This window comes from Aulonocara sp. 'chitande type north' Nkhata Bay, linkage group LG8, assembly GCF_057382095.1.
Source record: "Aulonocara sp. 'chitande type north' Nkhata Bay isolate Kocher_YH1m ecotype deep benthic linkage group LG8, A_spYH_male_GT1.1, whole genome shotgun sequence".
NCBI lineage: Eukaryota > Metazoa > Chordata > Actinopteri > Cichliformes > Cichlidae > Aulonocara > Aulonocara sp. 'chitande type north' Nkhata Bay.
In genome coordinates, this window is record NC_141351.1 from 16,583,650 (window position 1) to 16,601,007 (window position 17,358).

General features: G+C 35.9%; 2 protein-coding genes across 2 annotated transcripts; both read left to right on the forward strand.

Moving 5' to 3' along the window:
- The first annotated feature begins 427 nt into the window (after window positions 1–427).
- On the forward strand, window positions 428–6,777 carry LOC147323515 (disintegrin and metalloproteinase domain-containing protein 9-like). Its single transcript, XM_086303914.1, has 11 exons — window positions 428–505; window positions 587–663; window positions 1,452–1,582; window positions 1,764–1,926; window positions 2,114–2,203; window positions 2,324–2,519; window positions 2,650–2,761; window positions 3,261–3,441; window positions 3,594–3,680; window positions 3,755–3,856; window positions 4,846–6,777. The coding sequence occupies exons 2-11, from the start codon at window positions 649–651 to the stop codon at window positions 4,933–4,935; spliced, it is 1,167 nt and encodes a 388-aa protein (XP_086160040.1). The 5' UTR covers window positions 428–505; window positions 587–648; the 3' UTR covers window positions 4,936–6,777.
- Window positions 6,778–6,881: 104 nt separating this feature from the next.
- On the forward strand, window positions 6,882–15,816 carry LOC147323516 (disintegrin and metalloproteinase domain-containing protein 9-like). The gene is made up of 22 exons (XM_086303912.1): window positions 6,882–7,109; window positions 7,410–7,516; window positions 7,603–7,679; window positions 7,759–7,837; window positions 7,921–7,997; window positions 8,216–8,408; window positions 8,500–8,562; window positions 8,817–8,888; window positions 8,981–9,150; window positions 9,280–9,370; window positions 9,890–10,020; window positions 10,520–10,691; window positions 11,586–11,675; window positions 11,787–11,982; window positions 12,111–12,222; window positions 13,025–13,205; window positions 13,361–13,447; window positions 13,541–13,646; window positions 13,997–14,117; window positions 14,206–14,305; window positions 14,905–14,942; window positions 15,070–15,816. Exons 1-22 carry the CDS (start codon window positions 7,040–7,042, stop codon window positions 15,191–15,193), a joined length of 2,457 nt encoding a protein of 818 aa, XP_086160038.1. The 5' UTR covers window positions 6,882–7,039; the 3' UTR covers window positions 15,194–15,816.
- Window positions 15,817–17,358: the final 1,542 nt, after the last annotated feature.

Here is a 17,358-nt window from a genome sequence, read left to right on the forward strand (position 1 = left end):
TTAAAAGACCTTTTACTGATAAGTGATAATGAGATTATAAGTGAGTACTTCTCAGTATTTATAGTATCTTACTGAATTTACCTTCCAGATGTTTTCCATGGGGTTTCCAAGTATTCCATTGTAAATCCTCAGATCATTCACAGATGGTCTAGGAGCATTAACAGTCCACGACATTCAAAAGAGGTGGGTACCTGATACCTGACCTAATCATCTTTTCAGCAGATGGTCTAATATGGAACATTTAACATTTTTTGTATACATTTAGAAATATGGAGATGAGACCTTGTCATATGCAGTCACTATAGACAATAAAAAGCATGTCCTTCATCTGAAAAAGAACAGGTATGTGCAGCATTAGGCCACACAGATATTAATGTAAGTTCCTTTTTTGTGCTTTAGAATAATTTTTTTTTCTCTTCCATTCAGAGACTTCTTACACTCAAATTTTGTTCAGTATTTGCGTGATGCCACCGGTAACTACGACACATCATATCCAGCAAATCAAGTAAGTTTAAGCTCAAACTCATTTGTAAGGCTGGATCTGAAGACTAGTTCTAAAACCTGTTTTTTTCTTTGCATTTCCCAGGTGCATTGCTATTACCACGGAGAAGTGGAAGGATATAAGAATTCACTTGTAGCAGTTAGCACATGCTCTGGTCCCAGGTATAAACAACTCTACTTCATCTGGAGTCAGGCTAGTTTTGTACTCCTTCTCCTGATAACTGGAAGTAGCTTTCTAGTTCCTCCTTCAGTGTTAGGATCCCTGCGTTTTGGTCCCAGTTTTTTTGCGTTTTTTGTTGTTTTCCCATTTCCTGTTTTTATTTATTTATTAACAATCTATAGTTTTGTTTCTTATCTAGTTCTGTTCTGTTTTGCTTATATTGTATCCCTGTCTGTCCCTACAGTTGTGCCCCATGTCTTCCGTTCTAGTCTCGGCTTTTTCCCCCTCTTTCTGTCCAGCCTCTGTGTCCTGTCTTCAAAGTGTGTGTGCTCTCATTGTTTGTTCACATTTTCCCTATGTTACTGTAAATTGGAATGTCTGTGGTTTGGTTCCTGTTTTATTTTGACAGTCCCTCACGTTGCATGTTTTATGTTCTGCTTTGCTTCCTGATATGTGCTGGCCATTCAATGTACAGCAGCCCTGCTGAGATAATACATAGGCTACATACCACTGGATATGTAAGAATGTATCAATTTATATATATGTATGTATGTATATATATATATATATATATATATATATATATATATACATATATACATATACACACATATATATATATATATATATATATATATATATATATATATATATATATATATATATATATATATATATATATATATACATATTGCTTACAGAGACATATATACACAGACATATATACATTTTGGCATAAATGTTATTAAAATGTCACAATTTAAATATACTGGTGGGGGTTTTTTTACAGTTCAGCGACAACAATTTGGCTTTTGTCTCCACTGTGGTGGCCCATGAGATGGGCCATAACCTGGGCATGAATCACGACACTGTGAACTGTCTCTGTAATGGAACAAGTTGCATCATGTCAGGAAGTGCTAGGTAAGACATTTTCCACAAATAAAAAAGTGTGATTTATTGTGTTTTCTACATGCTTAATTTTTCAGCATTTATTATTCCTTCAAGTGGAATCATATGAATTATTATTATGCAATTATGTAATTGGATATGAGGCATATCCAATTGCATATTTCTATTAATGGATTATCCCATTACTTTGTAGTGGTGCCACCAGTTTTAGCCAGTGCAGTGCATCAGACTTTGAAACACTGATTTCAAGAGGAGGAGGCGTGTGTCTGACAAATCAGCCCACTGCATCATATGTGACTGAATGTGGCAATGGCCTACTGGAGAATGGGGAGCAGTGTGACTGTGGCAGACCAGAGGTACTACTTTAAGATACGGTCACACACACTGGAAAAAATACCTAATGTTATCATTTGTATTCTTGGTGCAGTGCAAAATCTAAAATGTTACGCATTTTATTAACTAGGGTGCACATAAACATCTGCGTCATGACATATCTTTTTGTCTGTGTAAGTAAGAATAATTATTTCCATCTATTATATACAGGAATGCAAGAATGAGTGCTGTGATGCTGCCACATGTAACTTTACTCGTGGGTCCATGTGTGCTCATGGAGCATGTTGTGACAACTGTCAGGTCTGAAATGTGTTGGACTTTGCTTCTGTGTTGCAATTTTTCATTTCTTGTGCATTCCAAAAACATAAAAGTAGGTTTGATTTGAGTTTTGGGTTTTTTTCGTTTTTTCTTTTTTTTAAGATCATGGCTTTGGGAACACCATGCAGAAAGTCTGCTAACACCTGTGATCTTCCTGAATATTGTGATGGCACAAATGAATTTTGTCCAAATGACTTCTATCTCATGGATGGCCTACCCTGTGAAAACAATACTGCGTACTGCTATGAAGGACGCTGCCAGACATACGATTATCAGTGCAGACATCAGTTCGCACCAGGTAGATCCAGTAATAATTTATTACTTTTTTATGCTTTTAGTTTTCAGTAATGTGGTTACGATCACTAGGCAAGATAAGAATTCTCAGATTTGTCTTGTTTTTATCTGGATATTATTTCTCTTTTTGGCAGATAATGCAATAAAAGCAGCAGATATTTGTTTCCAAGATGCAAATATGCAGGGAGATCGGTTTGGTAGCTGTGGAATCAACAGCAATGGAAACTACATCAAATGTACTTTAGCGTAAGTACTGTCTTTTAATGATTAGACATCATTAATTTAACATGTTGTGAATTTAAGTAGTTTGCTCTCTCTGTACCTCCATTGGTTCTCCCTTGGGTATCCTGCTTATTTCCCACAGCTCAATTAGGTTAACTGTTGATTCTAAATTGGGTCTAGATGTGCATGTGAGCATGAGCTAATGTCTGTCTCAATGTGATAAACTGGCACCTTGTCTAGGTGTACAGTGCCAACTAATGAAGTTCACTGTTCGTAAATATTACATGATTACTTTTAGCTACCTGAATCATTTATTGTGAACCCACATCAGCGCTTGCTGAAACTTTTTGTGGCAAGATTAAAATTTTCAAATAAGCTATACTTTCCGTCCAAGTGAGATAATGCGAAAACTTTTAATAAAAGTGCAATTACAAAGAGCCTTTGATTAGAATAAAGAAAATAATGGCATCTTTGGCATACCATTTAAAGGTTTGTTGATTGTTTCTTTGACTTCCTGATGCAGAAATGCCATGTGTGGAAAGGTGCAGTGCGCCAATGTGGATGTGTATAACCCTCCTCCTGGTGTCACAGTCAGTATCAAAATAGTTGCTGGGAAGACTTGTGTTAATGCAGACTTCAACCTTGGTACCGATGTGGTAGATCCAGCCTATGTTAACCCTGGCAGCCCTTGTGGTAAAGGAAAGGTGAGCAGACTCTCGTTGCTAATGACAACAGAAAGAAATGTAACAAGTAATGCAAATGTGATTTCACTTTTACTATGACAATAGTGTTTCTATAAGAAGGAAAATCTTCTAATGACTCATTTTAACTGCAGCAGTAAGTAATTTTTTTTCAGGCCTGTCTGGACTTTCAGTGTGTGAATGCCTCAGCTCTCCTGCCCAACCTGGACTGTGATGCAAATACCACCTGCAATAGCCAAGGGGTAAAACTGCATTTTCTTTTTTCATACAGACACTTAGGACATGTCAGACTTTCTCTTTTTAATGTTTATTTCAGGTATGTAATGATCAAGGGCACTGCCACTGTGAAGATGGCTGGGCCCCACCTAATTGTGACAAGTCAGGGCACGGTGGCAGCATAGACAGTGGTCCTGCTCAGGTAGGTGGACTTGAATAGACCTATGATCATCAATGCTGAGTTGGGCTAACAAAGTCCTTTGAATTCATCATTAGAGACACAGTATTTCAAATTACTGTTGAATAAATTGTTCTGTTCCTCCACTGACATGGTTGTGGTAACTTATTCTGATCAGAATCAGAATCAGAATCAGAATACTTTATTGATCCCTGGGGGAAATTATTTTTTGTTACAGTGCTCCATTTTAAACCAACATTAAGACAAGACAGACAATACGCTAACTAAGAATAGTACAATATATACATATATATACATACATACATACATAAGTCACTTATAAATAAATATTTGGAAAAGAAACATGTGTAGTTGTAGCAGCAAACAGTGTGTTAAGTGGATGCGTTGTACAGGGAGATGGCCACAGGCAGGAATGATTTCCTGTGTCGTTCAGTGGTGCTTTTCGGTAATCTCAGTCTCTCACTGAACGAGCTCCTGTGACTGACCAACATGTCATGGAGTGGGTGGGAGGTGTTATCCAACATTGTCTTTATCTTGGACAGCATCCGCCTCTCCGACACCACCTTGAGGGAGTCCAGCTCCATCCCCACAACATTGCTGGCCTTACGGATCAGTTTATTAAGTCTGTTGGCATCTGCGACCTGATCTAGGCAATTTGGTGAAACTGTTTTGTGTAAATTTCCCAGTTTAACTATATGCGTGTTGGATCAGAAATAACATAATTATCAAGTTATGATGTGTGATCATCCATGTTTTATCTAACAGTTGATGCCTGCACAGATAAAAAGCTAAAACTTTATCTGGTTTAAATTTGGTCACAACAAGTGAACTATTTGTGCTCCTCTTAATAGCCTCTGGCACTGATACTATTACTTGTTACTATTTATTAAAAGTCACTGATTTTTGGTAATCTGATTTAAAAACATGACAAAACAAAAAGTTATTGATATACGTTGCTAATCCATTAAGTAATAAGACTTTCTCTACCACAGACTGCTCTTTCAGGAACAGCCTCCTGGTCTTCTTCCTGTTGGTGGTTCATCCTCTGGTCTTTCTCATTCTGGTGTCGCTCTACATTTTGAGACACACTGTAAATATCTTAATCATCTCGACAGAGAAAGGAAACACTGCCTTTTTTGTTGTTATTTAAGGAAGAAATGATGCTTTTGCTTAAAATGTAATCAGTGCAGGGGCAAGGGAAGTTGACTAAATTAAAATTAAACTCATATTTTTAATGTATCTTTCAATAATATCTTTATGTTCACTGATTTCACATCTACCTTAAAGGGAGATACACAAGCTGATCTGCCTAACTGGTTTCACTTGAATTAAATGTCAGTGTTTGGTATGGAGAACTGGAATGTTGGAATGCAGAAAAACTATCAGTTCCGGTTCATGTTCTCCTTTGTATTTTTTTTTTTTCATTAATACCTGTTCAGGAAAGCCATGTATGAGCCAAAGGTTCAGTTTGGAAGAATAGAGGAGAAGGGATGTGTGGTTCAGTTTTGTCATGAAACCGTCAGCAGGGGTCACTATTTTAAAAGCTTTTGTAGACAAATAACACAGGTCAGTGGATTGAGATCAATGATAGAAACGGTTAATAGCTCTGACACAAACAAACTGAACAATCACTTTAATTTTTCTCAATACTTTGAAACATTGACTTCTAATTACTTATCCGTCTTCTAAACCTTAAGCATACTTCTCTGCACTGAGAGACTCCAAAGTCAAGGCAGAGAGACATTTCACTGGATCAATCAGACCCTTTGCTCCTTATTGTCACCTTTGCCCTGCCTTGCACCCATTTAGCATCATAGTGCGAGCCATTTTATTTGCTGAAATCCAAATAAACCTACCTGAGACTGGAGAATTGAGACTAGAGTTTATCAGGTCAGCTTTTTGGACTTGAAATTCTGTGTAAGTAACTATTATTATTTCTGTCATTATTGTAATGTATATTTTCATGCAGTTCACAAAGGATCTTCTTTTGATTTGGCCATTGTAAATCTCAAGTCTGCTTTTAAAAGACAACCAGTTTGCAGCCAATGGTACATAGTAAAACTTTTCATGGTGACGAAACTTGAATGCTTGGTTGTCATAAATAGGTGTACCTTTGGTTGGGTGTTGTCTGGAATGCAGACTCAAAGTACACTGAAAAGGTACTTTATTAAGGTGAAGCCAAAGATCCAAAAGGCCATTATACAAACAGAATCCAGAAATTCAACCAGTGGCAGCTCAAGTAGCCAAAAGTAGTATAATGTAACAAAAATCTAAAGCAAGAAGTGGGCTTAAATACATACAAAGTGATCAATGGAAGTGGACAAAGCAGGATAATGAGAAACACCTGATTCTGATCAAAGATAATGAGGCAGGAAGGTATTTAATTACAGCTCATTTTAGCTGCACTTCTTGTCACACTGAACTTGGTAAGAATGGATTTGACCAATGAAATGAGCTACCAAAAATAAAATATTAATGAATTCATAAAAAAAATATGAAGCTAAATTCTGGTTGTGTTTTTAAAAAAAAAAAGAAAAAAAAGTTATAATTACATCCATCTGCAGTTATTTTTTTTCATGCCTTCTAGTTTGTAAACGTGAATAATGTGCTTTGTCTGCCTACTTTTTGAACTTAGACTGTAAATGTCTTTTGTACACAGGTATTTCTTGGGGAAAATAAATCTTGATCTCAGTGATACAACCTGTTTAAATAAAGAACGTAATGATAATTTCTGTGTGTAGCCTATACTATGTCATCACTAGACTAATATGCTATAGTTGGTTTATCCAGAAGCTCCTCGAATTTCTGACTTCCAAATAGCCTCCGAGATCTTAACCCTGACGTAATATATATCGAAAATATCCACTCAGCAAGTATTGTTAAAAGATTGCAATCTTTATATTAACAACACAAACAAACGGAGGCGTCTCTTGGTAGAAAAGTTATTTGGGACAAAGTTGTAAGGTAGGACTGAAATATAACCTTTAACGCTTAAAAGAAAACTTCTCATATAAAAATCCTCTGACAAATCGCTTTGAATTGTCACTGCAACAAAGTCCGGTTTTCTAAGGCGCTCACCTGTCCAAAGCCACACCCATCGTTAGCCACCTGACAAGGAGCAGGAAGCAAAGACACAACGCAGGCACTCTGTGGGCCTAACCGGGACGCAATCTACAGACTTCAAAAATGATCATCAAAAATCACATCCTAATAACTGTTTTTGTTTTTTCCTTTATTTCTGGGATCGATAACAAAGGTAAGACTCCTCTGAGCTTGACTAAATGCGTAGGCTGTCGATGTTAAAGGACATACAACGAAAACTTGGAATTTTTCATTCTTAAAAAAAAAAGGGGGGGGGGAGTCCAGAAAAAAAAGCTGTGTGTGATTAATCAGGACATATTTAGCTCCTGAAAGTACAGCAAAATAAGCTTAAATGTTGTTCTGGTCATTTTAATTTGGGTGTATTCTTAAATGTCTCTTTTCCTGAAGACTAGCATTATATAATCATGGAGCGACTTCTCTATTTTTATAGTATCTTGTTGAATTTACATTGCAGATGCTTTCCAGGGGTTTACATCAAAGCTTTCCAAGTATTCCATTGTAAATCCTCAAGCGATTCATAGAGGGTCTAGAAGCATCAACAGACAACATCATTTAAAAGATGTGAGTACCTGATACCTGACTGAATTATCTTTTCAGCTGATGGTTTAATATGAACTTTTTTTTTTAAATGCTCTTTACATATTAAGAAATATGGAGATGAGACAGTGTCATATGCAGTCAACATAAACAACCAAAAGCATGTCATTCATCTAAAAAAGAACAGGTATGTGAATTTGGTTGTAGTGACATTATAAGCTTATATTAATGCTGCAGACAAATATATATACATCTTCTCTTTTCAGAGACTTCTTACACCCAAATTTTGTTCAATATTCACGTGACGCTGCCGGGAACTACAACACATCGTATCCGAAAGAACATGTACGTTGAAACACACCTTAAGTTATAAGGCTGGTCTTGAGCATTAACTCTAAAACCTGTTTTCATTTTGTTGTTTTTTTCAGGTACATTGTTATTACCACGGGGAGGTGGAAGGCTATAAGGATTCAATGGTAGCGCTGAGCACGTGCTCTGGTCTCAGGTTTGACTATCCCTATTTAAAACAATTCAAATTATTTTCCAGTTATTCTGGTTATTGGGAAATGCTCTCGATAAGGGCCAATGATTTGCTTTAACCTTTTTGAGGAATAGTATCTAAGTTTCCTGAGCTCATAGTACCTGCTACAGGATTGCCATGCCAAGCCCCTGAATAGAATTAGAGCGTTTGTCACTTAGAATGTCTTGAATGCTTTTCTGTAGGGGTGTGATCTTCTTTGAAAATAAGGCCTTTGGCCTGGAGCCTGTGCCACAGTCCACCACCAATGACCACCTTCTCTACCTTTTGGAGGACGTTCAGACCGAGCCCATCACCTGTGGAGTCGTTACTGAGGCTACTTCAGTGCCGAGCCACGAACCCTTTGAGCCTGGCCAATCCCTGACTTCTCTGCTGCGGGTTAAATGCTCATTTGTTACTTCAACATATATTTGCAGTGTTAAAAGGTTATGCAACATGAAAATCATTGGGGTTTTTGTTGCTTTAACAGAGAAAACGCAATTTACCACAGACCAGTTATGTGGAGTTGGTGCTGGTTGTGGATAATCTCAGGGTGAGTGTGTAAATATATATGTAGATAGATATATATGTGTCTATGAACTCACTGATATGGAAATAATGACTAGGCTTTTGTAAACTGATGCAGTAAATGAATATATTACTCCTGGTGTCACCAGGCATATAATAGTTTTTAAAATAACTTTTCCCACAAAATCTGGAGTGCTTATATTGTAAAATATAGTGCCAAAGCTATTGAGCAGCATGTTAATGTAAATGCCATTAAATACAAATTAATTGTGTTGACAGTATACTTTTAAGAAAAACAATGCAACAGCAGTGAGAGAGGAGATGGTGCAAATGGCTAATCTACTGGACGGGGTGAGATTTTAAGTAGTTTGTAAAAGAAAACGTGCCTAATTAAACTAGATTCTGTACTAAAACACTGGTATTTTTTTTCCTCTTTGCTGTAGTACTACAAGCAGCTGAACATCCGAGTTGTCCTGGTGGGCCTGGAGATTTTTAAGGATAGTAATCCTTTTAGTGTGGACGGCAGTGCAGGAAATGTGTTGGGAAATTTTGTTCAGTGGAGGAAGACTTTTCTGATACCCAAAATCAGGCATGACATTGGACAACTCATTGTGTAAGTAACACGTGGTCTTTGTCCTTTGGTTTATTTATTTATTCTGAGCAAGATGTTGTATCAATAATGCTTAATATCAGAATATCAACTGCTCTCTGACACATTTACCCCTTTTTCCATATTTGTTAGTGGTCAGTCTGGGGCATATCCAGGAGGTGTATTAGGTATGGCCTTTGTGGGCACAGTCTGCTCTGCCTCAAGTTCTGGAGGAATCAATGTGGTTAGTTCGTCTCTGTTAACTTCTAACACCAGCTGACACACAGAAACTGATACCAATCATACATTATTCATAAAAACTGCAGCTTATTCTCGCAGGCTTTGAATACATTCTACTCTAGTCAAACAAGTTATACTTGAATGCACTCCACCACCGTGACAATGCATCTTTCTTTGTATTATTACAAAGTCTTTTTGGAAACTGCTTTTCTTATTAGTCCAACAACATAATGTATAACATGTATCAATTGCTATTACTATTGCAGTTGAGAAAGTGATTACATCAATAAATTGATTTCTAATATTAATAGAAATCTATATGTACTATATAATATTATATTTTTTGTAGATATATTTGATATATGCTTTTAAGTTCATTTACATTTTTTTTCTTCTGGCTATACACGAATAATGATTTATCATATCATTGATTTAAACTCTCATTTCAAATTCAGGAGCTGCAAATTGGGCATAAATTTTGTTAAAATGTCACCATTTAATGTCCTGTGTTTGTTTTTTACAGTTTAGCAACAACAATTTGGCTTTTGTCTCCACTGTGGTGGCTCATGAGATGGGTCATAACCTGGGCATGAATCATGACTCTGCGAACTGCGCCTGTAATGGAAAAAGCTGCATCATGTCAGGAGGTGCCAGGTAATACAGTTTTCACTAATGTTCAAAAAATGTTTAATTTATTGTTTTTTCCGTAGAAGTCTTTTTTTTTAACCTTCCTTACAATTCCAATTCTGAAAATTTGGGACGATATGTCAAATTTAAGGAAACAATGAATCCAATCACTAGTAAAGGTCTAGCTGTATGCGAACGTTATCTGAAAACGCCGTCACTAGCTCATTCCAAATGAACTGAACCAAAGTGAAAAACTGTTCTGTGGTTGTACGAATCAAAATTTGAAATTCTTTTTCGGAAACCTGGGTGCTGAACTGAAGAGGAGCGTTAGTGCCTATGGAAATGGCAGCTTTAACATCTGGAATGGCACCATCAGTGCTGAAAGATATATAAAGGTTTTAGATCAGTATAGATATTTAGAATTTGACAACAGAAACCTTTCACTATAGTAGGGTTTTTAAAAACATCTATATGAGGCCTGTCCAACTGTATATTTCTATAAATGATTTATCCTGTTATTTTGCAGTGGTGCCACAAATTTTAGCCAGTGCAGTGAAGCAGATTTTGAAGCACTGATTTTAAGAGGAGGAGGCCTGTGTCTGAGAAATCAGCCCGCTGCATCAAATGTGATTAGCAATCCTGAGTGTGGCAACGGCCTACTGGAACAAGGGGAGCAGTGTGATTGTGGCAAACCACAGGTAGAGTACTACTGTCAAATATAGTACTGTGCAGAAGTCTTGAACCAACCCTCATTTCTTTATATTTTGTTTCCATTTATTTATTGAACAATAGTTTTTCAGACTTTCTAAGAGTTCATCTAAAGGTCATTTCTTTTATTATTCTTTTATTATTATATTTTTTAAGCTACTTCACTTAAATGTTTGAATATTCAGGAAATACCAAAAATAGCGTAGTTTAGCAATCATAAATTGTATTTTTGCACCATCAAGGTGATTGCCAAAGAGCCATTAGCCAAAAAACATGGCATGTTTGGTATGGTGTGCAAATCTTTGAGGAAACTGGACAGATGGGGGGGGGGGGGGGGGAGGGAGGGAGAAGTGACTGACCTGAAAATCTATTTGCAGCAAATGAAAAAAACAAAAACACTGTAGTTCCATGTATGTTTGCAAATTTCAGTAAATCACTGCAATTATTTTCCAGTTTCCTTGCAAACTATAATGAAATAAAGGGTTGCTTAAGTCTTTTGCTCAGTACTGTAAAGTCAAACACACTGAAAATAATACTTTATAACAAGCATTAACAATAGGTAATCATGTAAAGGTTTTTCTTACATGCCTTATAAATTTGAATTAACAGTACCATCTGTTAAATTGCATCAAGTCTTAAGAGGGAATATTAGATATCATATCATATCAGGATGTCTAAATATGGAAACGGACATTTACAAAGTAAATACAATGTGCAAAGAATTGCAACCTTTTTTGTAAATTAATTTCACTTATTGCGGCACAATTACCCAATTACACTTCTGCTTCATGCCTCTGAGAGTGAAAATGCTCTGGCGGTGTTGAAGTTTTGTATCTTTTGTTTAAATAATTAATAACTGTCTTTTTTTCATCTGTTTCATACAGGAATGTACGAATAAGTGCTGCAATGCTGCCACATGTACATTTACCCACGGATCTGCATGTGCTCACGGAGCATGTTGTGAAAACTGTCAGGTCTGAAATGTGTTGGATTTAGCTTTATGGTTGATTATTGTGCTTTTTGCACCAAGAAAAAACATTTGGAAATGTGGGTGAGTTAACTTTTTTCTCTCTTCTGTTTTTTAGCTGAAAGTTGCAGGAACGCCATGCAGAAATTCTGTCAATACCTGTGATCTTCCTGAATATTGTAATGGAAGAAATGAATCCTGTCCGAATGACTTTTATCTCATGGATGGTCTGCCCTGTGAAAACAATGCTGCGTATTGCTATGAAGGACGCTGCCAGACATATGATTATCAGTGCGGACATCTGTTTGCACCAGGTACATCTAATAATAATTCATTACTTTTTTCATGCTTTTAGTTTTCAGTAATGTGGTTACGATCACTAGGCAAGACTTCTCAGACTTTTCTTGTTCTTTTTTCTGGATATTATTTCTCTTTTTGGCAGATAATGCAATAAAAGCAGCAGATATTTGTTTCCAAGATGCAAATATTCAGGGAGATCGGTTTGGTAACTGTGGATCCAACAGCAATGGAAACTACATCAAATGTACTTTAGCGTAAGTACTCTCTAATGATGTCATTAATTCATCATCTCATGAATTTAAGGATTTTAGATAACATGTGTTGAAAAAGTACTGCGCTAGTCATGTTGAACATCGACTTTGTTTTTATAAAGTTGGTCAAATCTGAGAAGAATTCCCATCTTAATCCCATCCCCTCAGACTTTGCTCTTTTTGTACAATGATGTATAGCTATATCTAATGATATCTAATGAAAACATGGACAATTTTACTCTTATAATTTGGCACTTTCTAAGTCCTCTTATTTTCCATTTTTTGATCCCCTGTTGGAGTTCACTTTTCAAAGATGTTTGGTTGAAATAAGCACCTTCCTAACTATGGTTTGATACTTAAATCTAGCCATGATTTCTTATGGAACAACATTATTTGTGAACAAACTTGTTTCCTTTTACTTGCCAAATGTTAAATGTGAGATTATATTTACTCATTGAACAAAAACATGAGAAACCAGAAGTGTAGATTATACTTGTTTTTAAAATAAAAGTGTGGTTCTTGGGTTTTAACTTCAACCTATTGCTGATAAGTATGATGTCATGAATCTCCTCTCTCATCGTGAGCATGTGAAGCTTTGCTGGTACACTAAATTCAGCATGTATTCGATTAAGCATATGTGAATGTGTTTGAAAAAAAAGTAGCATTACTTTATCTGATGGCAGTAACTGAGTGATAAGATACAATTGTAGCATTTCAGTTAATGATTAGATTTACCTTTTTTTCATCCAGTGTTTAAGTCATTTGCAACTGTGATTCATTTTCTTAATTTAACTCTGTTACACAGAAATACCATGTGTGGAAAGGTGCAGTGCACCAACGTGAATGTGAATAACCCTCCTCCTGGTGCCACAGTCAGTATCAAAATAGTTGCTGGGAAGACTTGTGTTAATGCAGACTTCAACCTTGGCACAGATGTGCTGGACCCAGCCTATGTTAACCCTGGCAGCCCCTGTGCTACAGGAAAGGTGAGCAAACTATTTTAATGACAAAGTAAAGAAATGTAACAACTAATGCAAATACGGTATCACTTTTTTTTACAAAAATACTGTCAACATCATAAGGAAAAACTGCTAATGACACAATCTAACTGCACCAGTAAGTAACATTACTTTTCTTTTAGACCTGTGTGAACTTTCAGTGTGTGAATGCCTCTGCTCTCCTGCCCAACTTGATCTGTGATGCAAAAACCACCTGTAATGGCCGAGGGGTAAAGTTTCTTCTTTTTTTTTTTTGTCTTTCTTTACTCAGATTCCAGCCACTTAGGACCTGCTGGATATTTACTCTTTAATGTTTATTTCAGGTTTGTAACAACCTAGGTCACTGCCACTGTGAAAATGGCTGGGGCCCACCCTACTGTGACAGGTCAGGGTGGGGTGGCAGCATAGACAGCGGCCCTGCTCAAATAGGTACGTCTTAATTCACCGGTTATGACCTATGACAAATAAGTCCCCTAATACCACATGTGTGGCAATATGACCATCTGAATTCATCATTAGATACACAGTCATCTGTTATCCCCTCATTAGTGGAGACATTATTGCCGTAGCATTTGTTGTTGTATCATCTGTATGGGAAAATTTTCATTTTTACCAACGACATGCAGGGTATGTCTGCTGAATCAAAAACAATGTGATAGTTCACTATTAATTTTCATCTAATAAAAAGCAGAACTTTTAGAAAGTTCCCTCCTGGTGCAATAAAATTTTCACTATTGTTCCTAATTCACATCTGAACAAACATCTCTTTTTTGCACAAGACTACTCCCTCAGAAACGGCCTGCTGATCTTCTTCCTCTTGGTGGTTCCTCTTCTGGTTCTTCTCATTTTGGTGCTCCTTTACATCTTTAGGAGAGAGTCCTTAGAGCCTTGCCTCAAAAGGTAAACTTCAACTCAAATTAAGTGTACATACTAATAGTTTTGTTTTTCATATGGTGTTGTACATTTTGATTTTTTTTTTCTTTTTCAGGTTACGTAAGACTCAGACCAAAAACACAAATGCAGGCTCAAACAGCAATGCTCAAACGGGTGCCAGACCCATACCTCCACCTGAGCGTCCCACCAACCGGGTAAATATATTTATCCACTTATCTTCATAGTTATGGTAAAAAGAAAGTACACTCTCTGTCGATCCAAGGCTTTTACGTCTTAGGGCATGTTACAAATGTCCTTAACAGGTTCTAAAATGATTTAAATGCAAGAGGAAGAAGTTGACCAAACTTTGCAAAGCAAATTTGTAACATTCTGAAAAATAAAGGAGCCAAGTCAAAGAATGGCCCAGTCAAAGTCCAGACTTAAACCAGGACTTTAAGAGAGCTATGCATGCAAAGCTCAATTAACAGAAGCAACATTGTCCACAGTCACGTGAGACTTATAGAGAAAATGATTACATGAAGTTATTGCTGTTTAAAGTGATTTTAGATGCTGTTGGATCACAGGGTGTAGTTCATTTTTCACACACTGTTTCTGCATTTTGGCTGACATCATGCAATATGTCATATCCTTGTGCGTAAAACCTTAAAACTTAAAGAGTGTGTACTTGTGTGAAGGACGTGAAGTGCAATGTTTGTTTATTTTCTAGTGAAAATGCAAATCCCTAAACAGGAAAGGTAACTCTGTTAGATGTTTAGTGTTGCTCATTGTTGTGTTTGCCTTGTTCTTATTCTAGCCTGCATTTCCAGCAGCTGCCTCAACTCCAGTTTCTGGGTATGAACGGACTTACTTTTTTACTTAACTAAATCCATACTTCCCTCATAGATAAATGGAAACTGAAGCTGTCAGTACACAAACAAACATGTGTGATTGGTTTCTGACTTTAAACATAATCTGTCAGTTTCAAGTACGGAGAAACGAACTACTGGGATGATGAAAACAGTCATGACCCCCCTGAACAACCACCTCCTGTACAAGGCCCTGGAGTACCCAGACCAATCCAACCGAAACATCTACCAAGCTAATTGCTTTCATACAGTATCATTTAAATTATTTTCTGAAGTTATGAATTTGCTACAGATCAAAACTGTATGAAGAGACTATTTTAAAATACTAATTAAAGGCACGCTGTTTGTAAGATTGACTGTTATTATGTGGTAGTGGATGAGGCTGGTAAATGTTTACTGACTGTTTTATTAGGTCTTTTTACTATTTGGGGATACATGCAAATAAAATTCAAAAAGAGTTTTATATTTTACATCATCGTGCTTTTAAAAAAATAAATATTATTGATGTTTCTTGCAGTTAAATGCAATTGTTATAATGTGTGCGATGTAATAATGAAGGGTATCAAAAATGGACTTTGATTGTTTCGTTGTAACTGAGTAAAACATTCTTGTGGCTTTTAAATTATTTCTACACTAAGAATAGAAACAGAAACACTGTGTGTAGAATCATAGAGTCAAAATGGCAAAAAAAATAAATAAAATGTAAAACTAAAAGCTTCAGCATCCAGCCCATTTTGGCCACTTAAGATGTGTTGATAGAACTGCAATTTATTTATTTTGAAATTTCTGTTGCCCTCAATACTATGCCTCTTTTTTACTCTTTTGTTTTTGTTTTTTAAATAAAGGGTATATAAAAGTGGCTTTGCCAATAACAACTTCTTGAGGCTTCTACCTTGTGACAGGAATGTGACTCAAAACTAACTTGAAATCATTTCATCACATCAGATATTTTTGACATATTTTGAAAGATGATAGAATATTATTTCAAACATGCAAATATAATTGAAATAACAAGAGAGAAAAAACAAAACTTAAAAATCATCAAGTTTTCATATATATTTCTACATAATGTGTGTGCTTGAAAAGGAGTAGGATGAAGTTTACACTTTTCCTGTTCCTACCCCCTTATTTCAAATTTCATTGCTTACAAATCCATCTCCAGAATTCAACATTATTTGATCCATATATGTTTAACTATGTACAAGTCTAACACATTGAACATACACAAATAAAACCATTTTCAGCACATAAATCAAAACAACAACAAACTACATTTTTACATAAACTAATCACCCTGTGTTTAACACTTGCTTAATGTGTGAATTTTTGCATTGATTTACTTTTCTTGATTTCATTGATTTCATTGATAAAAAGTGGATTTGAAGGTTCTCTTGAAGTAGCTTTATTTGTTATCCTTATTGCTCTTTTTCTGCAGAATGTATATTGGATGGGTGTGTGTTTTGTACTTGTTTCCCCACACAACCACACAGTATGTCATGTACCGCAGTATGATAGAACAATACAGAGTATATAATGATGTTTGATTTATGAGATCCTTAACCTTGCCAGAGACTTCGATATTTTGCCTTTGATATAAGTAATGTCTGGAATCCAGGATAGTTTGTGATGTATTATCACACCAAGGAATTTTATTTCAGGTACTGTTATTTATTGTCAGTTTACTATTAGTAGAATATGTGCATTTCCCAAATATTATGAATTTTGCTTTACTCAGGTTCAATGTTAATTTATTATGGTCAAACCAGGTCTTCAGATTATTTAATTCATATTCTAGTTCATTCAGAAGTTGTTCCAAGTTACTTCCACAGCACAGTAAGTTTGTATTATATTATATAATATTATTTTCAAAGATGTTGAAATTGCACATATCTCATTAATGTACAATATGAAAAGCAGCAGCCCCAAAACTGATCCCCAAGGATCAGTTTTGGAACACAACGGATTTCAATTCTGACTTTATGGCATTTATTTGGGTAAATTGTTTACGGTTTTTAAGGTAACTGTTAGCCCATGATAATGCCACCCCTCTGACCCCATATGTAGTTTGTTATGTAAAAGGTTGCGATGAACTGTATCAAATGCTTTCTTTAAATCTAAAAAAAACTCAGACAGCATATTCTTTGTTTTCAATAGCAGTTGTTACTGTATCTATAAACTCCATTAAGGCATGCATTGTGGTCATTTTAGGTCTAAATCCATACTTGCTTTATATATAGTACATTGTTTTTTTGTGATAAAGTCATATAATCTATTGTAAAATATTTTTTCAGTATCTTAGAGAACTGCAGTTGTAGAGAGATGGGCCGATAGTTTGCTATCTCCAGCTTTATACATTGGATCTAACTTTGCGATTTTCATCTTATCTGAAAATAATCCACTTT

Bases quoted from the DNA above. Each gene is read 5' to 3' on its own strand.
- LOC147323515 (XM_086303914.1), top strand. The intron at 1,583-1,763 runs GTAAGACATTTT...ATTACTTTGTAG, and splicing joins ATCATGTCAGGAAGTGCTAG to TGGTGCCACCAGTTTTAGCC. The intron at 3,857-4,845 runs GTAGGTGGACTT...TCTCTACCACAG, and splicing joins TAGACAGTGGTCCTGCTCAG to ACTGCTCTTTCAGGAACAGC.
- LOC147323516 (XM_086303912.1), top strand. From the start codon at position 7,040: ATGATCATCAAAAATCACATCCTAATAACTGTTTTTGTTTTTTCCTTT. The intron at 8,563-8,816 runs GTGAGTGTGTAA...TTGTGTTGACAG, and splicing joins TGGTTGTGGATAATCTCAGG to TATACTTTTAAGAAAAACAA. The intron at 14,118-14,205 runs GTAAACTTCAAC...TTTCTTTTTCAG, and splicing joins TTAGAGCCTTGCCTCAAAAG to GTTACGTAAGACTCAGACCA.